The sequence below is a fragment of the Gopherus evgoodei genome, chromosome 24, assembly GCF_007399415.2.
Source record: "Gopherus evgoodei ecotype Sinaloan lineage chromosome 24, rGopEvg1_v1.p, whole genome shotgun sequence".
Taxonomy (NCBI): Eukaryota; Metazoa; Chordata; order Testudines; family Testudinidae; genus Gopherus; species Gopherus evgoodei.
In genome coordinates, this window is record NC_044345.1 from 4,858,562 (window position 1) to 4,885,191 (window position 26,630).

General features: G+C 52.2%; 1 protein-coding gene and 2 long non-coding RNA genes across 3 annotated transcripts in view; 2 read left to right on the forward strand and 1 right to left on the reverse strand.

The window, feature by feature from the left end:
• The first annotated feature begins 4,140 nt into the window (after window positions 1-4,140).
• The window catches only part of LMNA (lamin A/C), a 51,452-nt gene continuing 28,962 nt past the window's right edge, over window positions 4,141-26,630 (forward strand). The window contains exon 1 of the mRNA XM_030542322.1: window positions 4,141-4,615. Coding sequence (XP_030398182.1) covers window positions 4,266-4,615 — 350 coding nt within the window. The 5' untranslated portion in view covers window positions 4,141-4,265. The remainder of the gene's footprint in view (window positions 4,616-26,630) is intronic.
• On the reverse strand, window positions 7,172-8,191 carry LOC115639487. The gene is made up of 2 exons (XR_003997683.1): window positions 8,108-8,191; window positions 7,172-7,561 (listed from the first exon to the last, which is right to left on the reverse strand). It is a non-coding gene; the product is annotated as an uncharacterized LOC115639487 (long non-coding RNA).
• On the forward strand, window positions 15,764-20,195 carry LOC115639488. The gene is made up of 2 exons (XR_003997685.1): window positions 15,764-18,429; window positions 19,891-20,195. It is a non-coding gene; the product is annotated as an uncharacterized LOC115639488 (long non-coding RNA).

A 26,630-nucleotide genomic window follows, 5' to 3' on the forward strand; every position in this document is an offset into this window, starting at 1 on the left:
CCTGTCAGGCATTCAAATCCCTCCCTGCCCACAGGGACTGGGACACAAATATCTAGATAGTGACCATGTGAACCACACCCTCCCCCTCCTTGTCAGCCTGAGCTTTAATCACTGAGCCCCCCCCCGACCTGCCTTTTCTGTGCCACTAACATAACCCCCCCCGATCCCACCTGTGTAACACTGAGCCCCCTTTATCCCTGACCCCAACCAAGCTCCCTCCACCCTTGAACGTCCAAGGTACCGTGGAGTTTAGCAGGGGCCCCTCCAAACTGTCCAGAGGCCTGAATCTGAGAGGGGCTTTGTTAAAGGCAGGGGGGCTGTAGGGAAGGGTGCACTTCCTGGCTCTTTAAGCTGTTGTTTAGGGGCAGGGGAGGTGCCTGCTCCAGTGCTGGATCAGAGCTACCATCTTGCTCTCATCTGGGATCATCCTTGGCCTTGCATTCCTGGGCTGGAAAGAGCCTGGAGCGCCCCCCCAGCAGAGCATAGCTGGCTAACTCTTGTGCATGTTCCCTCTTGGTCTCCTGCAGTGTTGGTGGGCAGGGCTTGCATTGAGCGTGCACAGCTGTAAACAGAGCAAAACCCTACCAAAGCAAACCCCTCTGGAAGGGGGTGGTGAAAGAACCTGCATAGAATTCATTTAGCAATAACCCTCCCTGCCCCTAAAGGGCACTGGTGCTTGCTGGGGCAATGCCTTCCTGGACTGACAGGGCAGGAGGGCTTCAGTAAAGCTGCCTATTTTTCATGCCTTCCCTATTGGTTAGGGGTGTCAAGGGGTTCTGCACTCTATTCCTGGCTCCAGAAGGGAGTGTGGTCTAGTAGTTAGCGCCAGGGACTGGGTGCTAGGAAACCTGGGTATTATTCCCAGCTCTACCACTGATTTATTGTGTGACCTTAAGCAAGTCACTGCACTGCCCTGTGCCTCAGTTTCCTTCATCAGATAACCTTTGTAAAGCTCTGTGAGAGCTAGGGGAGAGGAAAGATGAGCCAGCAGTTCAGGCTCTAGCCTGAGACTCATGAAACTGCAGTTCAATTCCCTGCTCTGCCCCGGAGTCCCTCGGTGGCCAGGGGTGAGTCATTTAGCCTCTCCATGCCTCAGTTTCCCTATTTGTACAACAGGGATATCGGCACTACCCTGCCGGACAGAGGGTATGAGGATAAATACATGGAAATGGGGAGCGCTGACAGTGTTGGGGACCGGGTATTATAATATATTATTGCGATGGCACATGGGAGCCTCCCTCGCAGACCAGGGCCCCATGGTGCTAGGGGCTGTACAGACAAACCTAAAAAAGAGAAGGACCTCGTCTAGCTACCTAGCCAGATCTAGGGTGTAAAAAAAGTGCTATAGTTCTCAATCTTTCCAGACTCCTGTACCTCTTCCAGGAGTCTGATTTGTCTCGTGTATCCCCAAGTTTCGCCTCGCTTAAAAACGACTTGATTACAAAATCAGACATAAAAATACAAAAGCGTCACAGCTCGCTATTACTGACAAATTGCTGACTGTCTCATTTTTACCATTTAATTATACAATAAATCAATTGGAATATAAATATTGTACTTACATTTCAGTGTATAGTACGTAGAGCGGTATAAACAAATCAATGTCTCAGTACAAATCAAAATTTCATACACTTTGCTAGCGCTTTTTCTGTAGCCTGTTGTAAAATGAGGCCAATATCTAGATGAGTTGATGTACCCCCTGCAAGACCTCTGCGTAGCCCCAGGGATACACATACCCCTGGTTGGCCCAGTGCTATAGAGCGTTATTACTCTCATAAGCTGATGAGTGAAGTCATCTTGTAAACTGAGAGGCCAACCCCTGGGGAAAGGGAGATCACTGAAGCAGTGAATTGGGATCCTGCTTCCTGCACTAGGAAGGCTTGGGAGGTACCATGTCCGTGTTGCCTCTGGCCCAGCAGGGCCCTGGCCTAGATGTCATTGCTGCATAAATATGGCCAATGTGTCCCCCTTAGGAATGAGGCTGCCCGCATCCGGCTGGGCCTGGGATTGATGCAGTCCGTGATGCCCATGAACGGGGTGGGGGAGGCAGCCTCAGCTGCTACTAAGGTGGGGCGGTGGGCCAATCAGTTGCCACCCTCTCTGATCCTGCTGCCAGGTTGGCGGGGGAGAGGAAAGTGGGGGGGTCCCATTGTCCCTAGAGATGAGCCCCCCCTCCACCCACCCACATGCGTACACAGCTGCTTGCTCTGACAAGACATTGGGCTGTCCTTGGTGCACACGCTCAGCTGGGGCCACACTCTGTGTATCAGCTGCTGACATGCCGTCTGCACCCAGCTGAGCCTGATGGGGCTGGGACCCAAAAGCCACCTAACAAGCTCTGCCTGCTAGAAGCTGCTTGGACCATGGTGGGCTGAGTGACAGCAGGGGGAGGGGAAATGTCCTGTCGTCCTCCCCACCCCATTGTCTAGAGCAAACATGCTGGCCCACCACCTGGTCGAGATGTATTTAGAGACAACAATCAGATCCCCTCTCTGCTTGTGCTTTGCCAGGCTCAACAAGCCAAGCTCTTGTGTCCTCTTTTAAGACTGGTTTTCCATTCCTGGGAGCAGTGGTTCTCAACCAGGGGTACGCAGAGGTCTTCCAGGGGTACATCAACTCATGTAGATATTTGCTAGGTTACGTAAAAAGCATCAGCAAAGTCAATACAAGCTAAAATTTCATGCAGACAATAACTTGTTTATGCTGCTCTATAAACCGTGCGTGGAAATGTAAGTACAATATTTATATTCCAGGTGATTTATTTTATAAATATATGTGAAAAATGAGGAAGTCAGCAATTTGTCAGTAACAGTGACTGTGACGCTTTTGTATTTTTATGGCTGATTTTGTAAACAAGTCATTTTTAAGTGAGGTGGAATTTGGGGGTGCGCAAGACAAATCAGACTCCTGAAAGGGGGACAGTCGTCTGGAAAGGTTGAGAGCCGCTGTCCTGGAGCATCCCAGTAACACTTCTCACTGGCTGCTCCAGCTTGACTTCACTTCTGAGCCCCTCCTGAGTGGTGTAGCTATACTGACCTAATTTCCCAGTGTAGACGTGGCCTAACAGACCACGCTCCTGCCTCCTGTTCGGAAGAGAACGCAGAACTCCTGACGCCCTGAAGCTGGGCAGTAGAATGCAGTAGTCTTGACTCTCACTAGCCACTGGACCATGTGGATCGCTTACAGAGTGCTACCATGTGTGCTGAGCGGCAGCCCCACCCCAGCACCCACAAGGTCCCTTGATGCCATGGCCTGGCCTGTCACAGATCTGGTTTGGGAATGGAGGTGGCTCTAAGAGCTTGCCTACACAAGGGGAAGTTGTTGCAGATTAAGCCTGGGTGTGAATTCCAGCACGAGGGTGCCTTTTTCTGGCATAGCTTAATCCGCTTCCAATGAGAAGTGGGCTGCTTCCTATTCCAAATAAGCGTGCCCACATGAGGTTGAAGCAGGTTAAATTCACACCTTTTGTTAATTCGGATAAACTTTCCTGGGTGTCTCCCTGTAGGCAAGACTTTATTCTGAAATAAGAATGTCCACCTTGGGAGCTATTCTGGTCAACTACCCCACGTAGATAAGCCCTAACTCCTTGTGTGAGCGCTCTGATTCTGGAGGTGGGGTGGCCTAGTGGATAGAACACTGCACTGGGCTTCAGGAGATCTGGCTTTGCCACTGCCCTGCTGGGTGATTCTGAGCAAGTCATTTCCCTGCCTTCTGCCTCAGTTTCCCCGCCAGTAAAATGAAGATCATGAGACTGACCTCCTTTGTAAGGTGCTTTGAGATCTACCGATGAAGCGTGCCCCAGAAGAGCTAGGAATTGCTATTTATTATTTTTATTCTGGAACAAGAGTGGCACTTCGCAGTTCAGGTTAAACTCCGACTAAAGCAGCATAAACTAAACTGCAAAAGATGCTCGGATTCCAGAATACTCATCCGGGGATTATACCACCCTCATTATAGCTATTTAAATTCACATCCGAGCACGTCTTGCTATAACTTTCCCTTGTGGACAAGCCCTTATTTTAAACGTAGTCTGTTTTTCTAGGAGCCTCTGCTTCTTTAAATAATCAAAGTAGGGGGCTGGCCCTTCTTTGCACAGCCACTCCCACTCCCCCATCTCCTACTTCCCAAGGATATTTGAGCCGAGATCCGTGTGGGTGACTCAGACTGTCAGTTCCAGCTAGGCAGACGCAGGCGTGGGGAAGGCAGCTCCAGAGATCTGAGTCACTGACCCGTGCTCCCGTCTCTCTGCCAGGCTGTGAACCGCGATGGACACCCCATCTCAGAAGAGGGCCACACGGAGTGGGGCAGGTGGCACCCCGCTCTCTCCCACCCGCATCACCCGCCTGCAGGAGAAGGAGGACCTGCAGGAGCTCAACGACCGGCTGGCCGTCTATATTGACCGGGTGCGCTCGCTGGAGTCGGAAAATGCCGGTCTCCGGCTGCGCATCACCGAGTCCGAGGAGGTGGTGAGCCGCGAGGTGTCGGGCATCAAGTCGGCCTACGAATCGGAGCTGGCGGATGCCCGCAAGACCTTGGATTCTGTGGCCAAGGAGAGGGCACGACTGCAGCTGGAGCTGAGCAAAGTGCGGGAGGAGTTCAAGGAGCTGAAGGCACGGTAAGCACCAGGGTAGTGCCCATGCTAGGCAGTGGGGCAGCTGGTAGTGGAAGAATTTCCCATTTCCCCCTTTTTCCAAGAATGGAGCAGTCCCTAAAAGCCTGAGTGGGAGCAACCAGGGCTGGCAGCCTTGGGAAAGAAGCCACAAATATCCCGAGGCCGCGGGCCAAGCGAATAGCCTGTTGTAATGTGTTTGGCAAACAGTGAGGGACGTGGAGGGGGAAAAAAACAATCCAGAGCAGGAGGATGGGAAAAATCTCTACCCTGCTGGAATGTTACTGAGGAAGCTGGTGTGTCGTGGTGGGGTGGGATGATTCCTGCCTTCCCCCACCACCTCGCAATAAATTGCTGCGTGGTCTGTGTGTAAATTCAGCACTGGGTGTTCAGGAGCCGGCGCCGTCCTTGGAGCGGGATTGTCTCGGCAGCTGTCAGCTGGTGCGGCGAGATCCTGGTGAAAGTGCCTTTAATAATGTGACGTAGAATTAGCCTGGGAGTTCGGCTCAGATCCCTTGCTTCAGAGGGTATGGAGTGGGGTCGGTATCTGAATCTGAATCTAAATTCTGCGTCTGGCCTCCATTTCTCTGATAGGCTGGACCCAGTGCCCTGGGTCCAGATGCCTCTGAATTTGCATCTCGGGACCTATTTCCATCTTCGATTCTCTCTCTGAGGCTGCTGAATAAGCCCTGTGATAATTGGTCTAGCTGACCCCGGCTCTCCTGCCTGCAGATCTTGCTTCCCTGGCATATTCTCCCACTCCACCTTTGCCAGTCATTTTAAAAACCTGTGTTGTGGGAGCTGAGATGTCCCCGTTGCTGGTGGCCAGAGGGTTTTCTGTGTTTATGGTGCGAGACGCCATGCAGGAGGGTCTTTGGGAACGGGCTGGAGCGCAGATCCATGGCTCTGCTAGGCCTCTTTCGATTCTGCTGCGTCTCTTTCGAAACTAGCCTGAGCCTGCTCAGCCAAATGGATTCAAGGACTTGGCGGCGCGTCAAACTCACCTTCTCATTGCGGTGCTCTGGGGTGTGCTGGGGCCTCCCTGGTTCTGTCTGTCCAGTAGCTTCAAATTCTGCCCCTCCCCTCCCTGTATGGTATTTTCCTTTCCCCTGCTGCTGCCAAATTTGCCTAAACTCCCCTTTCCCCACGCATGCGCCTCCCTGCTATGCTAGAGTTGGCACCAGGGAGCTCGGTAGCACATGGTGGCATTTTGCCCATTCTGACGAGCTGGTTCCCTCCCATGCTTTGGACCTTGGCCCCCAACCAGCAAGGGTTCCCTGGGGACTTAGGTTTCCAGTTCTGTGTCTCCTTGGCCCACATGGCAGAGGCACTTGTCTCCAGCAGGCGGTGGTGAAGGTCAGAGGGTTCCAAAAGAGGTTGGGAGTGGCACCTGTATCCAGAAAGCTTCAGAGCCCTGCAGCTTCACCCAGTGGTCCTGCTTCAAAAGTCCTGGACTCCCATGGACTTCAGATCAGAACATGACCCTGTAGGGTCCACAGCTCTGGCGTATTCTGGTCTCTGTTGAGACTCGATCCTTGCTGAACAGCAAGGGACACTCCCGTAAGGCGAAATCTGCTGCCTCCATCATGCTCCCACCCACAGTCAGTTCCAAGGAGCATGAGCGGGATTTGAACCCAAGTTTGTGTGATGGCAAACAGAGCGCATCTCCCATTCCTGCGTTAGATCCTCAGCATCTTACCTCCCTGGCTTTGCTATAAAGGAGTTTGTTTTCTAAAAGGCCCCCGAAAGGGACATTCCACCATGAATAATCAGTTCATGTAGAAAGCAGGAGGAACATTTTACAGACATCTTTAAAAGCTGCCCAGGATTTTATATTTAGCTTCATGTGTCTCTCCCCAACCACAGATCTGTCTCTAGATAACTCCATGGTCATCTCTGCATAGAACTGTAGCTAGCTCTGCATTTAGATCCGAGAGTCTTGTTACTATTTGGAGATGGATTTTGAATGCAGGTTTCCATGTGCTGAATGTCTGTGTCTGTTCTCCCCTGGCCGTGGGCATGCCAGAATGTGGGAGGATTTTGGAGGGGATGGGGAGGAAGAGATTTTGCTACTACAACAGGAGCTGTGTTTTCTAAAGATTTTGCAGCCTTAAACTTTAAAACAATCTCCTCTATCTTTTTCTTAAGCCATCCATTACAATAACGCCCAGCCTGCAGCCGACTCCTGCTGCTGTGTGGTTGTTATATAGCTGCCCTGCTCCACTCCAGAGGTGGCTGCAGTGCAGAGATCCCTGTATATAATCTATATGATCTGTTGCTTACTGGAATGGAATGTGCATTCTCGAAAACTGGATGTTGCTGCTACATTTCTCTGACACAACAGACCCCTTGGGGAAAAAAGTCCCTTCCTCAAGGGGATTCCCAAATGACCACTCCTGTTCTGAGCCTAATTATTAAAAGTGACAATTGGTGACTCAGGCAATTTATCTTGAAAGCTCCGCTCCTACCTTGCTCTGTGCTTGGAGAACAGGCAGTGACGGTCGTTACCAAGAGAGACCAAAGTGTTGTGATATCTCAAATAGAGACCCGTGAATCAGCAGCGAGAGTCAAGAACAGGGTTTATTTCCCCGGCTGTCAATATTGCATTATTCATTTACTACTTGGGGTTACTGTACCGGTTACCGTGAGCACGACTTCTGGGAAGAGCTTGACTGTGAATGTTGGGGTGGGTGAGTGTGGAGGAGTTGTGTTGGGTTTCAGGAAGTTTTCTGATCTGAAAAATCCTTCTTAGGGACTTTCCCCCTTGTAATGAGCAGGGTTCATTGCATTCTGCTCTGATTGCTTCCTCCGGGCTGTGAAGTTATTCAGAGTGAGGCACAAGTTAAATGAATCAAATCAACTCAGCTTTGGGGAGGCGTTCCAGTAGAAACAGCGTTTCGTGCCTCTGTAGCGTGACTCCTCCGAGATTCTCAAAGCACTTTAATACACTGCCTGCAAGAGAGGTAGTTACTTGACTCACTTTACACATGGAGGGAAACGGAGGCATGGCGCTGAAGTGACTGGTTCGAGGTCCTTCGCTGAGTTGGGAATGAAGTGCCAGGGCCCTGGCTTTCATCACCCGGCTCTAACCGCAGACAGGGAATTCCAAAGGATAATCTTTTGGGGAGGAAGCTCCAGATTGGGCAGTCAGGGCTCCTGGTTCCAGCTGGGGCACTGCGACCTATGGAGCACATCCCGTCCCCTCTCTGTTGCTCAGTTTCCCCCTTTGTAAAAGGGGGCAGGGACAATAACGCTCACCCAGGTCCCAGAGAGGACTGTGAGGCTGGACTCATGGGGCAGGACAATGGAATCAGGCCCCTCCTGCAGTCACTTATCCCATTGCTAAAGGGGTGCAACACGTTACCAGCTGGGAACAGGTTCTGAGCTTGCTTTGAGCCGGGGTAAGTGGCTGCACAAGGGGATGGAGGACGGGGCCCACTGTCTGAAATACAGACAATGAGCGGCCCCGGGGGGAGATGCTCTAGGAGCTCGACTAACCCAGTCCACGCGTGCACTCAGTCTTGCATCTAGCGCCGAGGCGGAAATGTTTCCTTGGTATCTTCCCCCACCAGGCTCCCCGACCTCCAGCGTGAGCGTTATCTGGGGCGAGCAGCCACTGTTCCACTCGAAGGGCTGGTGTGATAGCATCTACAGCACGAGAGAGATGACGAGAGCAAACCAAGTGTCTAAAGGCTGGTGGGTATCAGCACCCAGCGTCTCTCGCTCATGAGCTCTGCATTGAATGTCTCGTTCCCCAGGCCAACCGAGCCATTGGTGTGGCTGGATCCACCCGATAGGGCGTGTCAGGAGAAGGGAAGCTGTGGTGCTACTCATAGCACTTGGCTCTGTGTCAGTAAACGCAGGCGTGGTGATGATCTGGTGTTGGGGATGTTGACTCGCTCAGCAAAGATGCCCTCCCCTTGCTGTAGGTGCAGATCCTGCTTCCTTCCAGGGCTGGAGTCTCTAGTTCTTGCTGGTGAAATGAACACCGGAGAAAGGTGCCGCGTTGGCTCAGGCCAGGGGCTGAGTGCTAAATTAGTGCCGCTTCCTAACGCCTTTCCACAAAGGTCTTGGGTGGGGCTTGGCAACTGTTCACCAAGCCTCCCGACAGCTTTGTGCAGTAGGAGGTACATTATTGTACCCATTTTAGCACTGGGGAAACTGAGGTAGAATAAGGCTCAGTGACTTGCCGAAGTGCTCAGATTCTGTCTGGAAAGGGACCCATAAGTTCTGACTCCCCCATTCGTCCCCAAGCCCCTTGCTCGGATCATTAGATCACACTCCCCTCCCAGAGGTGGGGGACTGGACCCAGGAGTCTGATCAAAGTCCTCTGCTCTAACCGGTAGGCCACATGCTCTCCTGAAGGCATTCCAGTCCCTTATCTGCTGAATCCACCTGGTGCAGGCAGTGAGAGTGTAACACCAGGTCTACACTAAAAAGTTAAGTCGCCCCAGTTACATCAATAAAGGGTATGACAAAGCCACACCCCCAATCAACAAAGTCGCTCCAACATTACTCCCAGTGTAGACAGTACTAGGTCCAGGGAAGAATTCTAGCTACCACGTCTCAGGAAGGTGGATGAACTATAGTGACAGAAGAACCCCTCCAGTCCTTGGATTTGAGACCGAGCCCCCTTCCCGGAGCCGCTGCCACAGCCCTGCGTGTACAAGGCCGAGGGAGTGAGGTCTCCCTGTCCTGACTGGCCTGGGGCACTCGCTCTAGTGTTGCTAGTTTCCGTGGTCCAATCCCTGCACCCTGCCATAGAGGGTGTGGCTTATCGCTGGGCTTCCAGCAACATCCGGCCCCGAGTTCACACCCACCCCTGGGCACGGGGTGGCACGTCGGGTGACCAGATGGCTGGACTTTATAGGGACAGTCCCGATTTTTGGTCTTTTTCTTATATAGGCTCCTATTAACCCCACCCCCTGTCCCGATTTTTCACACTTGCTGTCTGGTCACCCTAGTGGCATGCGCCAGGGTCGGGCTCTCCCAGCGTGACTGGTGGTGGGAGATGGGCACGTGTCTCCTTCCTTGTAGGGCCGGCTGTGAGAGCTGATCCCCAGTCTCAGACAGCAGCTGGCGCTCCTAACGCTGCCCTTGTGTAAGAAGGCATCTATTGTGTGCCTGCTTTAACGAGCAGGGCTGGGCCGGTGCATGGAGGTAAAAGGTGACGAAGCAATAGACCAGAGTGCAGCAGGGGCTGGGTTATGATTAACTAGCCTGCTCCGGCCTCCAAGCTGGGCAGTGGAGGCACAGCAGTCATGCATCCCTGGGCAGCTTTGCTGTTGCCTAGCTCTTCTCACTCTCCTGGCAGTGCCCTCGTCCAGACGGGGCAGGGGCCTCTGGTTCCTCCCTCGCTTGGCTCTGAGCAGGGCTGGGTGGCATGATGGTGAAGATGCCAGGGCCCAGTGAGTGCTAGCCAAGTGGCAGGGGCTGCATCTGTGCTGGAAGAATGGAGAGAGATTGAGAGCATTGCAGAAACAGCCTATAGATTATAGCGCGGCACAAGGCAGATGGGCACAGGACACCAGCCAGAGCCCTGTCCTGTGCTGGTCTCCGGCAGGAGCTGGCTGCTGGGCCGTTGCTCCTGTGCTGTGCAAAGCTGGCTCTGGGGTGGGGCCAGCCGCACGTGTCCCTAACAGCCAGGCTTGCCTGCCTGCCTCCGCCCCCAGCAGCCAGCGGTTTTCCAACAGGCCAGTCGCACGCCAGGGCATTCTCTGGCAGCCTGTGATTGGGCGGTGGATTGGTAGTCTGCGGGGGCTTTGGATTTAAAGGGTGAGATCACCTCCGGCACGAGGGCGTGGCAATGCCGGGGTGGCCCATGTCTGACTCATCTGCAGGCGGCAGCCAACGCCCTTCCCCTCCCACTTCAAGAGGCATGGGATTCATGGGGAAAGCCAGGCCTCCCCTACCACGCCCAGCCAGGCTGGAGGGATTGCAGCCCAAACACGCCCCCGCCTGGTGCCCCTCAGATCCGGGCCCCCTTCACGCCACCCGCTGTGCCACATCACAGCTGTTTTCCTGTGCCGTGGTCCCTGCCCCCACGGCGGCGATTTTCCCCAGCGCTGCTGTGTCGGCTCGTCCGTGTCGCCGAAGGACAGCCATGTCTGCACTGGTGCATCCTGGGAAAACCTGGGTCGCTCTCCCGGCCTGCTTTAGCTGCTGGAGGAGAGGATTGCCAGATGCCGAGCGATACCGTGGGCTGCTCTCCCAAGTGGGGCAGCACGAGCTGGGCTGGGAACAGGCGGTCGCCAGACAAGGGCAGGTTGGGGGTTTCCCTTGGAAAGCTCTGACGGGCTGCAGCACTGGGACTTGTTAAATGCAAGTCAACCGACCTCCTCCAGAAGGTGATTGACAGCCCTCTGGGACAGGTCGCTGGGAGAATAGGTTTGTCAAGCCCTGCCGCGGCTTATCCTTTCCTCTCCATGATTTTCTGCTTGGGATGAAGGCTCTCCAGCAAGCACTGCTCAGCCCAGCCTGTCTGCTCCTTCATCGCCCCCTTTCCCAGCTTGGGGCAGCCCAGGCACGTTGTATCTTCCAGGCGGTGGTATCCAAAGTCTGCACAAGCCATTGCTCGGGGCCGGGGGAAACCTGCAGGCCAGAGAGGGGCTGGGATGGAGCCCTATCTTGGGTTTACTTAGCTGTAAAAGCAGCCCCAGCTCTCCTGCTGCTCCCTCTCTCTTTCTCACTGCCCCCCCACCCCCGAGCCACACAGAGAGCTCAGTGGTTGGTTTCACGTATGGTTATGTGCCTGCCTTAATCAGATCCTGCTGCTGCCCTCCTGGGTCTAAAACCACATTTGGCTTGATCCTTTCAGCACCGCGGTTCTGCCAGCAGCAGATCCCAGCTGGGTGGAACCAGAGCCTCCATGGGGAGCTAGTCACTCATGCCATGCTCCCTTAGTTCTTTGTGTTAGGCAGTGATGGTCTGGCTGTCTCTGGGGCCCCCATGGGAATGGATCTGGACACCTGGCTCTACAGGGCTATTTCCTCTGGTGAATGAGGAGCTGCATTGCCAGAGTAATGGATGATACCCTCGCTCTTGTTCAGGCGAGTTAGCCCTTCATGGGTACCTGACCCACTCTTCTCCCGCTGCTGGAGAAATCGAGGGCCTTGCCCCACAGCAAAGGGAACTGGATTCTTCCTGGGCCTCCCCGCTGCTGCAGTGTCTGGGGAGGTGCAGTGTGATTTGGGCTCCCCAAAGTCTCCAGACGGTAAACTGTTCATCTCAGCCAATGCTTTGTGTCTGGCCTAATAATTAGCTAGTTCCATTCCCGCCTCTGCTGACAGTTTTGCTAAGAGCCTGATCAGAGATGAGGGAAGATAGAGGTGTTTTTCTTTTCCCCTGTTCCTTCTCCGAAACAGGAACCAGACCCTGCTCATTATAAGATTGTCTGAGCGATTGCTTCCTGAATTGCAGCCCCTAACCTGATTAAACCAGTAGCTTGGTAGCTCAATATTGACTTTCGCTCCTTCCCCAGCCCAGTTCTTCTCCTGCTTCTTAAAGAAGAAGAGTCTCTCAGCCTTTGAAATCTGTGTGGACGTGGAGTGACCAAGCAGCCGCGTCTGGCTGTGGGAGTGGATGGTTAGTTAAATCCAACACTGGTTTTTTTTTTCCCCTTCCCCACCAGACCTGAGCAGCAGCACTTTGTTAGTTGCGGGTGGGTCTTTGCCTCCTCTGGGATTTAATGGGAGACACCTGCCCTACCCACTGGGAACTCCAGTGAGACTCCATCAGACTCATTCCACTCAGAGGGTCTCCAGACATCCATCATTTAGAAATAGTGTTTGATCCCTACAAAACTCGGCTGGACTCAAGCAGGCAGGCTGGAGATGCCAGGCTCAGCCGCACATGGCTGGTCCCCTGTGCCAGCCAGCCCCGTAGAACTTCCACTTCTTGTTGTATAAAGAGAATTACAGGGCTGGTGTGTTTGTTTAATCTGAGGGCTCTCTTGCGTTGTCTAAACAGCCAGTCTGAGCCTTGTGCCTGGATTCGCTTCCTAGATCTGGAAGGGGGAGTGTGACCTAGGGGGTGAAGCAAGGAACTGACAGTCTGGACTCGTGAGTTCTGGTCCCAGTTCTGGACCAGAGCAGGGGAACTTGGGAGTCAGGACTCCTGGGTTCTGGTCCCAGTTTGCTACTGACTTTGTGACCTTATGCAAGTCACCTTGCTGCTGTCTGCCTCAGTTTCCTCCATTGGTAAAATCTCACATGGGGACATGAGACTTAAAGTCCCTAGAGTGCTTTGAGAGCCTTGTGTGTATAAATGATCTACGAGTGCACATGGTTGCTAAAACTCCCCATGCTGGAAGTGATCTGTCCTCTTCCATTCATCTTGCGCGGAGCTGGGCCAACTCTTCTCTGAATTGCTTCACAGTGATGATGATGTGGTTTTGCTGAAACGTTGTGCGTGGGGAGAAAAATTTGATCTTTATGGAACATTCCTCCCTCCACCACCACCCGCTTCGTGAAAGGCCTCCAGCGGAAAAACCGTTTTACTTAGGGGGAGATCTGCCCTTCTGGGATGAACAAAGAGCAGATTGTATGGTCAGGCAGGACTTCAAAGGACTACAGGAATCACAAGAGTGACTCGCTAAAAGAAAAGTACATTGGACAGGGAAATATCCTTGCTAATTTCATAGCCATAGGGCCTGATGCTCATTCACACTTGGGCCCCTCTCCCCCCGCCCCACAACATAATGTAGCCTTAGAGTGGGTGTTAATGTGAATCGAGGCTGGTATGTTCAGTTAGAAGCCCCAGATTATTTCCCCCAAACATTCAGTCATTGGCACTCCAGCCTGGGCCCTGCAAATGGGAATTGGCCAGGCTGGGTTAGACTTGAGATCCGTCTAGTACAGAATCCCGTCTCTAACCGGCCCAGCAATGCCTACTGCTTCGGAGGAAGGGGCACAAACCTGCAGTAGTGGGGTGACTTGCAGGGGACTTGCCATGTGTGTTGTGTGTATAAAGCCAAATCCAGCTTTTCATTTGCATGTCAACAGACCTGACTCGTCTCTACGTTAGAGCCGTTTTGAACCCCTCTGGCAACGTAAAGGGGCCTTAGTGCAAATGATAATGTTCGGACCCAGGCAGGGTTTAGCTGGCAATGTGCGTGCTGTACACAGAATGAAGACTCCCACTTGCTCCCCTGAAGCTTCAAGGTTAGCGGGAGCAACAGTTCCCCTGTCCCAGACAAACCTGACCCAAACCCAGAGAGGCAGAAGGGATGTTACGTTAGGAGGGAGGATCCCTTTTCACATAGGGTACTTAGACCATGAGCTCTTTGTCACAGGGACTTATTTTGTTCTGTTTGTACAGCACCTAGCGCCATGGGGCCCTGGTCTATGACTCGGGCTTCTGCAAGTTGCCACCATAGAAATAACTAATAGGGTAAAAATTTCAAAAGCACTTAAGTCCCATCGGTGCCTAAATCACATTGGCTTCTCATGCAACTTTGGCTCCTAAATCACTTAGGTGATTTTCTGATTATAATGGCCCTTAGGAAAACAAGGGAGTGAATGAGAAGATGGGTGGGAGTCTTGTGCGTGCCTCTCATTGTGTTCAGTCAGTGCATGTTCTCCAGCCAGGATTTGAGTCCGAGGAAGCGAACCTACCCTGGCTTGATTCTAAACAGGGCATTACAGGGATGCGGCTCCTAGACTAGAGGAAGATGGGAAGGCCTCCTCGGTATTTGCAATCAGAGGGAACCTCAAATTATTCACTTGTATTATAGTAGGGGCTAGAGGTCCTAACTGAAATCAGGCCCCATTGTGGTAGGTGCAGTATGTATACACGGTCAGAGAGAGTGTCCCAAAAGAACTCACAGCGAGACTAGAAAGGGGAAACTGAGGCATGGAGCGACGCGATTTACCCACAGTTGCCAAGCAGGTCACGGACAGAGCTGGGACTAGAACCGAAGTGTCCCAGTCTAATGGCTCTATCCACTGGATTGTGCCGCCTCTCTGATTGGAAGGGGTTCTTCCCATGTCCAGCAATGCTGCAGGGTCAGGGGGTGAGGAAGCCAGATTGTTTCCCCAGCACTGGGCTTGCTCTGCGGAGTCCCTTTCTGCTGAGCATGCTCCAGTCGCTCGATCTTCCTGCACGTGGCTGCATGGCTGGGATCTCCATGTCCCTGAGATAGCCGCCGGTATGATAGGCATTTTATAAGAACCGGCGCTATACATAGCCCCTGTCAATCAGACCCCGGCCTCGTCTCTGATCGTCCACCTGTTCTCGTGTTCTCTCCCTCCCCAGCAGGTGCTCAATAGCCTCAGTGTGAGGCTAAACAACTGGCCAGGCAGACAACTGTGGAGGGGACTGGAGGTGGCGGGGGGGGGGGGCGGTTAAAGAGGATCCAGTGATAAAGCAGGCGATCTGTGTCAGTTTCACATCCACAGCTGCGGTGGAATGCAGCAGCCTGTCTCCTAGCAAGGCCTGGCAGTTGAGCTCCCCGTGGCATCAGGAGAGCCGAGGACGATGAGAGAGCAGGGCTCAGTTCTCCACAGCCTCGTTATATGGGTGCTTATTTGCACCAGTGCGTAGCGGGTCTGAAACGTTGCCATTCTCGCCTGGTACCACGTTGCGCTGGTGCAACTGGGAGCACAAGGAGAGCAGGGCAGCGGAGAATCAGGCCCCGTGGTGTTGTCCCGCAGGCCCTCTCGACTCTGCAGCAGGCTCCAGACAGCACTCAGCATTAACCCAGGGACAGACGCACACCCTGGCTGCACGGTGAAAATACCTTGTTGGGGTTGGGGAGCCCTCGCAGCAGGGCTGTGCGCCTCTCCAGGCAGAACTAAACTGGACAAAACACATGTTAATCGCACTCCAAACTGCGCTGAGACCTTGGACTGGTCTGTGGCTAAAATATGCTTCTTGCAGCGTTAAACGGGGCAGAGCAGCTGTTCTAACCGTGTTGGTGTGGACACCCATGTTGTTACCAGCTCCCTCCAACATAGGACGTTCTATAGCGTTGCAGGATCCTAACTGGTTGTAGGTTATACGATAACTTCCTGACCACACTGGATAGGGAGATGGCAGAACAACCATGGGAGAGCACTTCTCAGTCCCCATTCTCATAAGAACAGCATCTGAGGAAGTGGGTATTCACCCACGAAAGCTCATGCTCCAAAACGTCTGTTAGTCTATAAGGTGCCACAGGATTCTTTGCTGCTTTTACGGATCCAGACTAACACGGCTACCCCTCTGATACTTGACATTCTCATAAGAGGGATGGTCTTGGGGGTAAGCACTGACCTGGGATTTGGAAACCTGCCTTCAATTTCCTGCTCTGCTACAGACTCCCCCGATGACCTTAGTCAAGCCACTTGAGCTCTCCATGCCTCGGTTTTCCCAGCTGTAAAACGATGGATGATTCTGACCTTTGTAAAGTACTTTGAGACCTACTGATGAAAAGCACTATAGCAGATCTAGAGATTATTATTCCTTGCCTTGTCGAGTTAGACTGACTGTGGCAGGGATGGCCTCTTACTGTGTATGTGTACAGTACCTCGGACAATGAGGTCTTGATTTCAGTTGGAGGCTGTAGACGTTGCTGTAATACAAACACAACTGTGCTTGGAACAGTGTTGCTAACACCATTCCAGCGGTAGTGGGAATGGAAACTTGCTATCTATGGTGAACTGGACCATTGCTTTTGTTTAAATATCTCAAGTGCCATAAACATATCGACTGGGACAGAGTCTTCTCTTAAGAATCAGGAGCGGAAGAGATAAAACGCACACACCTGGAGATCAAGAGAGGCCGATGTCAGATTTTTTTACCGGATTCTAGTGTCACTGCTATATTTTGCAATAGTATAAACTGCAGTAACTGCCCATGAGAGGCAGTAGAGTTTGTAGGTCTTGTGGTTTCAGAGAAGAGCTTGAAGCTAGAAGGTAAAAACCCAACCCCCCCTTTTTTTAAAGAGCCCCTCATGATTTTTTAGACCATTTTCATGAATTTTTTCATTGTAATCCCTGTCTTCCCCCCAATGGTAAAGTCCCTATGTTTGCTATCAGTTCCTTAAGATCATCATCAGAAAGCAGCAATCCTGACTCTATCTGCTTGCAAGATCCTCTCCCTTCCACCCTTATTTTGTTCCTTGGCTTCCTACAGAGGAAAGAAACCCCTGGGAATGCACAGCTTTGGGTCTGATGCCGGCCTTTCTGTGATGGCAGCAGCAGATGAGGCTCATGGAGCTCTTTGCTCGTAAGGGGATGTGGCGCTGAGCTCACCTATCCTGCCATTGTGCTAGGTGGCTGCTTTGAACGTGCTGTCTGCATTGGTTTTAGTCCCTGCAAACCCCCGGAGGAGGTGGAAGCCTCCTGTATTGGGCCAGCTTATGATGCCGTAGGTACAAGGTAGAAACAATCCCCTGCCCCCATATTATATGTATTACAGTAGTGTCTGGAGGCTTCAGTTGAGCCTGGGGCACCACTGTTAAAGCGTACAATCTAAACAAAACAAGGGGTGGCAAGGGAAACTGAGGCACAAAGAGGGGCCGCATGACTTGCCCAAGGTCCCACAGGGTTCGTCTCACAGCACTAGCTATGCACAGGCTTGAATCCATCCAGCGCGCGGGACAGTAGCAGAGAAGACACTGCAGCGAACACATCCGAGTGTGTGGCTGGCTCGCAAGCCTGTTCTCGGGCATGCGCTGCCCTGTCTTCGCTCCTGTTGTTACCTGTGCTGGCAGGAGTCGGGCTGGCTTGGGTGGCTAGCCCATGCACAGCTGTCGCTGTGTATACGGACCCACAGTGAGTCAGGGGCCAAGCAGGGAATTGACCCCTCTGGCTCCCAGTTCTATCCTGTGTCCGCTGAACTATGCAAAGTGCTGGATGCTCAGCATCCCTTCATGTTGCTCTGCTGCAGCCCCGGGCCCTGGAGTAGGCATCGAGAGGAAGCGAGGAAATTCTGTGCTCTTGGTTGGTAAAAGTGGTGGGGTCGGGCTGTGACTCATGTTCTGCTGCCTGCAAGCAGGAGTTCTCCAAGGAGCGGTTGCTTCTGGGGAAAGCTGTAAAAACTGAATGGAAAGGTGGTGGTTGCCTCCCTGCCTTCCTCACCTCTCATCCTGACACACACACACACACATATTATGCTCCGCTGCGGTTTCCTTCCTTAAATATTGCATGAGCCGACATACGTGCATCGGTGGAAATGTGATCTAACCAGAATGTCGTCTCTCTATAGTGATCCTCTGCCTGCCGCACCTGGCTGCTTGGATCAGAGGCCTTGCCTGTGTTGCAATTTCAGCCATCTCTGTATTGTGTCAGCGCAACTGCCCCTAACGCGGAGGGGTTTTGCCCTGGCACAAATGGTGCTGCACCAGGGTGAATGGGCAGTGGCAGCTGAAACCCCAGCATAGACAAGCCCGAGGCTTGGTTCTCCGGAGAACCCAGATAGTCCCGCAGCCAGAATGTCGTGGCCAGCTGCAGACTCCTATTCTGGCGTAGTGGGCAGTATTGTGGGTCTGAGAGGGCTGTGTTTTGAGCCAGTAAAGCAACCTGCTCTGTTGCACATGGGAGGTGAGGAGCCCTCAGTTTTCCAGCAAAAATAGCCCCACTGGGCTGGGTCAGTCTCATCTCATGTCACAGCAGCCAAGCACGCGTTTGTCTTCCCCCAGTGCAGCCGAGCAAGAAGCCCAGCTTTGTTTTTCCTTTCTGGCAGGAGGTCACTCTGAATTCCTGAGCTGGCACCAAATGACTGTAATGCTGCCAACCCCGCCCTGCCCTGGGGGGGATACACCCACGCTGGACATGCAGTCTAGGCAGCGGAGTCAGAGCAATTGGATTCCATGCTACAGGGCGTGAGATGATTGTCCAGTGAGTCAGAATTTCCCCATCTCCTTCCCCTCTTGTTCGCCAGCCACGCTGGGAAGTGGGCATTGGACATGAGAAATTTTCACTTCTCACCATAGGGAAACAATGGGGTCTAATGGTTAAAGCTGGAGACCGGAGTTCAGGACTCCTGGATTCAATTCCTTGCTCTGGGAGGGGAAGTCTGCTGTTGTGTTAGAACAGGGGTCCTGGGTTCTAGTCCCGGCTCTGCCGGTTGCTTTCTGTGATCCTGAGGAACGCTAGACCTAAAGTTTAAATGTCTGTCTAATTTTGTGCACCCAGCTTGGGAACACCTGGAGGTTGATTTTTTTTTTATCTCCTGTGCTGGAACCCACAACTCCGAGTTAAGCACCTCTGACAATCAGGGTCCAGCGGCCCCCAAAGCTAAAGGGATACTTCAGTAAAGTTGGTGCCTCAGTTTCCCCATCTGTAAAATGGGGGTAACATTCCCCCTTCACCCACCCTGTGGGTTGGCAAAGTTGTATAGATTACCAAGCTAACTTCCCTCTGTTGGATGTCAACGCTCCTTTTGTTGAGCGTTGGGCTGCTTATGATATCTGGCCTTGGTCATAAACAGAATCAAAGATTAGTGGTAGCTCAGACTTGCTGTGTACCAGGTGCTGGCATTTTTCTTCTCATTAATCTCAGCCCTGTTCATAAAACAAGGCGCTGTTCATAGTCCCCTAATGACTCTCGGTTACTCTGTATCCTGATCGCACAAAGGTCGCGGCAGGGCTGTTTACTCCGTGCGTGCACGTACAGGAGAGCCGAGCGCTGCGCTAACAAACCTTATCGCTGCTCCTTGCAGGGAGGCGCGTGCGTGTGTTTCTGGATGTGCCACAAAAGAGTCTTTGGAATAACTGCTGGCCAGGGCACGTTGCAAACATCTGCCGTTCTCTTTGGGTGCAGACGGCAGAGCCGGTTTGACTGCAGCACAGATCATTGACTGTACATGGAAGGAAGAATTGGCTAGTGGGTGGGACACTGGAGTTCAATCCCTGGTTCTGCAAGACTTCCTGTATGACCAGTTTCCCCTGTGCCTCCATTCCCTGTCTGTGAAATGGAATAATCCTTCCCTACCACCCACAGGGGGATTGTGAAGATAAAATCCCATCATCATCACACCTAGCTCTTTTCAGCTGTGGATCTCAAAGCACTTCAGTAGTAATATCTCTGTTTTTACAGATGGGGAACTGAGGTAACAGGAGGGTTGGGGACTTGCCAAAGGTCAGCTGGCAGGCCAGTGGTAGGGTCAGGATTAGAACCCAGATCTCCCGAGTCCAAATCCCCAGTTCTCTATCCATTAGGCCACACTACCTCCTTTGGTGTTTGCGCCTCAAATACTACATTGCCGAGTGTCATGTCGGTACTTAAACAAAATTGAATTCCTTCTCTCCCTTCCTCTTCCCCCTTTTTTTTCTTTCTTCTCTCCCCTTTGGATTACAGGCCCATTTTCTGCAGCAGCAGTTACTGCCAGCCCTACAATGCCACGTTTATAGACACAACAGCAGTTGAAAACTTGCTTTTAAAGGGGAATGACTCATTCACAGGCATCCCGATCTGGGCAAACAAACAGGCTCCTCCGTCCGCTGCCAGCGCCGGCTTCTGTCAGGCCTTTCTTCTGATGCTGCTGCTTCTCTGTCTCATGCAAAACAAATGCTCCGGCCTTGTGTAAATGTAAATAATTCTCCTGCATTTATCTGCCTCTTTCCCTGCCAGCCAAAATATAAGACCCCCTTTGTTCCAGCAAGGCCAGTCGTGGCTTCTCTTTAAACAGGAACCCGCATTCCCTTTTCTTTTCTCCAAATATTACCCGCTGGAAATTTGCATATAAAAATATATGCAAAAGGCGGAGGGAGAGGAGAGTTTCTTTTACTGCAGCTTGATGATGGATAAAGAGCATCTCGCCGGGAGCTCCCTCCCGTTTCCCGGTATGATTGTCACAACCCTTTGATGCCCGTTTGGCGAGTCCCTGACTCAGAACTTCTCTCCTGTGTTAGAATTTCAGGTCTTGTCTACTCTCCCCCCCACCCCTCCGGGAAACTGGGGACCCAGAGGAGCTCTGGTTATAGAACCAGGATCCTGGATACTGTCTAGAGAGGAGTTGCTGCTTGGGCGAATTATCTTTGGCTACATCAGTTCTTCCCAGTCGCTCACAATTAAGTCACAGAAAATCTCCGGTGCTCTGTGGGTACTTCATTGAGTCTGTTTGTATTACAGACTCCTACGGAGATTGGGACACTGCATAGATACAAGTAAACAAGATCTGGGGCCCATTGTACTAGGCTCTGCAGAGACCACTAGCGAGGGACAGTCCCTTCCCTAGGGAGAGCACAGTCTAAACAGACCAGAGGGATTCAGGGTGCCAGAAAGAAAGGGTGGTTCTCCCCATTTTAGAGCTGGGGGAAACAAAGGCACAGAAAGATGATGTGACTTGACCAATGGCACCCAAGGAGTTTGTGGCAGTGCTGGGAATCGAACCCAGCTCTTCAGAGTTTCAGGCAGGGTCCGAGTTACTGCAGAGAATTCTTTCCCAGGTATCTGCCTGGCGGCTCTCCCCCACATGCTCAGGTCTAACTGGTCACCATGTTTGGGGTCGGGAAGGAATTTCCCCCTGGCTCAGATTAGCAGAGACCCAGGTTGGTTTTTTTTGCCTTTCTCTGCAGGATGGAGCACAGGTCACTTGCAGGTTTAAACTAGTGTAAATGGGGAATTCTCTGTAACTTGAAGTCTTTAAACCATGATCTGAGGACTTGAGTGACTCAGCCAGAGGCTAGGGGTCTGTTACAGGAGTGGGTGGGTGAGGTTCTGTGGCCTGCAATGGGCAGGAGGTCAAACTAGATGATCACAATGGTCCCTTCTGACCTTAAAGTTTAGGAGTCTGAGTCTTAACCTCAGAACAGCCTGTTGATCTACCCGCTCTATGCGTAAAAAAACCTAACCCCCCCTGAACATAGACAACAACTGGTCGGGTCCAGGCACGTTGACTGTGGTTTTGCCCATGCATGGAGGTCCCCCTTGATCGCATGTCCTGTGCTCCTCCATTGAGCTGTTGTCTCTGTCTGGTCTTGTGAGTCTTCAGACTGTGTGACCCTTTCTGCAAAAGTGAGCATAAGACCTTGGAAGCCAGGCTGTCCTAATGTTGACCGCTTCAGAGAAGATCACGCTCCGGCTGTATGACCTGTTTGACAAGCTCCAGCAAATATGGGCTATGTGTATATAGATACGTAGATGTAGCAAGCTAACCCCTGATACATACACATAGTAAGTGCAAGGTTATCAGTGTAAGAGATTATCATGGGTTAGCCTGCGATGGACACTTGAGCTGAGTGCATCTTTTATCTAATAAATCCATGTCTACCAAAGCCTTCACCTCTGTTGTGCTGCATGTTGGGTTTCCAGCAAGAGTGGGGCTCTGATCCAAAAGCACGGGCCCCTACCACTTGGGCTAAAGGAGAATCCCCGTTAACATTACAGGGTATATGAAACATAGTTGGGCAATTCCAGTTCCATCCAGGAGAGGACAGCAATTTCATCAAATCTTAAAATCTGGCACGAGACATGTAAATTAGCTGTGAGGTTTGAGAACTGTCGGGCCGGTTTCTCAGCTACTCGTTCCTGTGCTCAGGGCTAGGATGAAGCAGAGAGGTGGCTTTAAGCCACCTTTGCACTTCCCATATCCTGGGCCCTGCCTGGCACCCTGGGGTGCCCTGGGAAACAGAGAACAGCTGTAGTGTGCTCCAGTCACATCCTTGATCTGCCACCTGGGAGCAGGGCTGGCGCAGGGCCTTACATGCTGGCTGGGGAGACCTCTACATACATGGGATTCTCAAGATGCTCTTTCCATCCACTTTAAGGCCCCCTGACACTGCTGGAATGGCAAAATGGGGCTGATGAGTAGCTGATCTGTGAATATGTCAACACCCTCAAGTTCCATCCGTTCTATACGGTTCATTAACCTGGCGCTTCTGCCTTCATTTCTCATGGGGAGCCACATGGGGGCGACAGCGAGGGGTGCAAACTTTTTCGCCTGAGGGCTGCATCCGGTTTCCAGGATTGTATGGAGGGTTGGTTAGGAGAGGCTGTGCCTCCCCAAGCGCCAGGCATGGCCCTGCCCCGCCCCCCATCAGCCCCCTCCTGTTTCTCGCCCTCTAATGCCCCCCCGGGACTCCTGCCCCATCCAACCACCCCATCTCCTTGTCCCCTGACCGCCCCTGGAACCCCCTGCCCCTGACTGACCCCCCGCCACCCTCCTTCGTGACTGCCCCCCCTCCCGGGACTCCTGCCCCATCCAACCACCCCATCTCCCTGTCCCCTGACTGCCCCTGGAACCCCCCTGCCCCTGACTGACCCCCCGCCACCCCATCCAACCGCCACCCTCCTTCGTGACTGCCCCCCCTCCCGGGACTCCTGCCCCATCCAACCACCCCTTCTCCCTGTCTCCTGACCGCCCCTGAAACCCCTGCCCCAGACTGCCTCCTGCCACGCCATCCAACCTCCCCTCCTTCCTGACTGCCCCCCCGCCCCGTCCCCATTCAACACCCCTGTTCCCAGCCCTCTGACTGCCCTGCCCCCTATATACCCCACACCCCCTGAACACACCACCCCAAACTCCCCTGCCCTCTATCTCTCCTCCCTGCCCTTACTGCGCTGCCTGGAGCATCAGGACGGGCAGCCACGCTGCCCGGCTGGACCCAGCCACACCACCACACAGCACAGAGCACTGGGTCAGGCCACGGCTCTGCAGCTGTGCTGCCCGGCAAGAGCAGCCCCACCGCCCAGAGCTGAGGCTGCAGAGGAGGGGCCGGGGGCTAGTCTCCCGGGCCAGGAGCTCAGGGGCTGGGCAGGAGGGTCCTGTGGGCCGTAGTTTTCCCATCTCTCTTCTAGCTCCGTTTTTGCTTCAGGAGCATGGAGCCAAGACTAAGACGTGGCAGAGGGTCAGATTTTCCATTTCAGTGCAGTGCTCGGCTGTGTTGACTGTATGAGCCTTTCCCTCTGGTCTGAGCCCAGCTGTTGTGCACGTGTGTACAAGGCGAAGTGCTGAAAAAAGGAGCTAACCCACAGCGTTTGCATGTTGGAAGCAAGTTTTGGTTACTGCCCTGTGCCCTAAAGGGAATTGGACAAGACTTCTGCATTCCTACATTTAAAGGATACGTATCAGCCCTTCGTATTTTTTGTCAGGGTAGCAGAGTCGTCAGCTCTTACAATTTTATGATGATCCTGTGAGGTTTGGAGTTTTTCTTTATGCCCCATGTAGTTATATAAGAGTCTCAGCTTTTCTTTAACAAAAAAAGTAAATTTCCAGCCTTCCTGGTTACAGGGCAAAGTGAGAAAACGTGACTCCTCAAGACTCAGACACCAAAAGACCAATAAAAAGGACCTCAGCTGTTTTATGCTTTAGCCAATCTCGGCGTGTCTTGGGGTGAGACTCATGATTTTTGAGTCCCTGAGGTTTGTGATGCTGAGTTTGCGATCCCTCGGCATTTGCACCTATTTGATCTTCAGAGCTGCCTAAATATTGCTGTTAGCATTATGTCCTTTTTACATCCCTATAGATTCTAAGGCACAAGGAGCCACTGTGATTCGCTTGTCTGATCTCGGGCTTTTGATGGCTTTTTAAAGAGGAGGAGAACAGTTCGGGCTCTGAAGCTGCCCTCCCTGAAAAAACAGCCAAGCTCCTCACAGTCCCTGTCCTGTGGGGGCGGAATTGTTAGGACTTCAGTCTCCTTTTAGGGCTTGTGTTAGGCACTCAAGTTGCATCCGTTTAACTCAGGCCTTGTCTAAATGGGGAACTTGACCAGCATACACAAAGCGGAATAATTATCTGGAATAAAATCACTTTTGTTCTGAAATAGTGTCTGTGTGGGGTAGTTAGTCCAGAAGAGTTTAATAATAGCAATCTAGAATAGTTATGCTGGTCGGTTTCCCATGTGTAGATAATGCCTTAAGTCTGGTTTTTAAATTGATTTAGATAAACCTGTGCAGACCCCGGTGTGGATTCTTTCTTCACTTTAAGAGCAGCTTTTTTTGATTTATCTTAAACTTGTTCCTAATCGACTTAAACTAACCTACAATAAACCTGCTTTAAACTGAAATACAGGGGTTGGGTCCGAAAGGCTGTGTGGTTTAACTGATCAGTTTGAGGTGTCACACTGGTGTCATGTTAAAGTAATTCTGCATGGAGACTACCTCTTAGACAAGGGTTAAGGCCATATCTACACTACCGATACAGCTGTGCCGCTGTAAGATCTCCTGTGTAGCCGCCCTTTGCCAATGGGAAAGACATAATTAAACCACCCCCAACGAGTGGAGGTCGCTATGTGGACGGGAGAGTGTCTCTCACCAATATAGCACTGTCCACACAGGCACTTCTGTCGGTGTAACTTGTGTCGTTCAAAAGACTGTTTTTGTTTTTTCACACCCCTGAGTGACATAGGTTATAGCAAAAAAGTGTTAGTGTAGACAGAGCCTTAGTTACACCCAAACTATCTTCAAAGTTACACTAGCTGAATTGAAGATGCGATTTGAGTTAAACTTAATCAATGTAAACAAGTTTAAATCAGATTAAATGTGCCCACACAGGGATTTGCAGTAATAATCCCTAGCTTTTATCATCCACAGATCTCAAAGCACTTTACAAAGGAGGGCAGTATTATTGTGTCCATTTTACAGATGGGGAAACTGAGATGGTGGGGTGGTGATTTGCCCAAGATCCCCCTGCAGGCCAGTGGCAGAGGTGAAACTAGAACCTTTCAGTCAGCGCCTTAACCACTAGTTCATCCTTCCCCTCCCTTAATCTTGCAAGGGTGGGAAATGAGGCCGGGCATCCGAGTGAGATCGTGAGGGGCTTGGCTGTGTTTGCTGTGGGTGTGTTGCGCGTTGGAAGTGATAGCAAGTCTGATGCTGAGCCAAGGAGCCGGGGTGTGTGGTGGAGGCACATGAGCTGCGGGTTGACCTGTAAATAAAAAATGTCTTGTCTTCAAGCTCTTGTCTGGTGACTGGGAAATGTTCTTTCTAGCCCGCACAGCTCCTCTTATAGGCTAGAGAACTCAGTTTACAAGGCAGGAGCCTGGCAGTGGTTCTGGGCCTGCTTTCCCACACATTAGGGGGCTGATGGGGCGCAGGGCAGAGAGGGAAGGCTCCTTTGCTGCCAGATTGCCTTGGGAAGACCAATGACCTGGATTAGTTTGTCAAGGCAAAGAGGCGTGTGAATGCTCTCTTTGTCTGATGGGAGCAGTCCCAGGGAGGCTGGAGGGTGGGTTTACGCACACAGGGCTGAATGCTGATGTCTGTTGCATTGCTGTGAATCTGGAGTAACTCCATATTTCACTGGGCGTAGCAGTATAGCTGAGATCGGGGTAAACCAATGGAGCAACTCTGGATTTACTGCAGCAGAATACGGATCAGAACCTACCTGAGCGTGGCCAGCTTTTCCCCCCTGTTGCTCCCAGGGCCCTGCTGACTTCAGTGAAGTTGGATGGGGTGCTTTGCAAAGGCTGCCTCAGCCTCACAGCCAGCTGTGGGGTAGCATTATGTCTTTGCACATGGAGAAACTGAGGCACACCAAGGCGGGATCAGTGCCAGAGCTGTGGCTAGAACCCAGGTGTCCTAGTGCTTGCCTTGCAATAACCACTGGGCTACACTTTCTCCCTGGCTGCACACTTTTGCATGGCGTGGGTCAGCGTCGTGCATGTAAATAAGCACATGCATTCAGTATCCGACATGTGCTTCTCTACACATATGTTGCTGAACTGTGGTGCATTCCCAGGGCTGGCTGTCCTGCAGAAGGCTGAGCAAGCTGCAGCATCGGACAGCAAAACGTCACAGGCCACAGCGTCTGGTTAGTGTGTGACGGCAAGGTGCTTCCACTTTGCCTGGAGAACGCAATGTTTTGTCCATTGGCATTTTAATGAAGGCCTGGGAATGCTGTCTAGTGGTTAGAGCCAGAGGGGCTGGGCATTAGGTGACTGAGATTCTGTTCCCAACTCTGCCACAGACTACTGACAGACTGTGGGCACGTCACTTCCCCCATCCCGTGCCTCAGTTTCCCTGTCTGTAGAAAGGAGATATAATTATTTAGCTGGCCCGGGGCGGCGTGTGTGGGGCTGGTCTGATTCTGAAGTGCTCCCAGATACTCTGCAACAAGGCACTGCATGGGCACAGAATAGTCACAGCATCTCAGCATG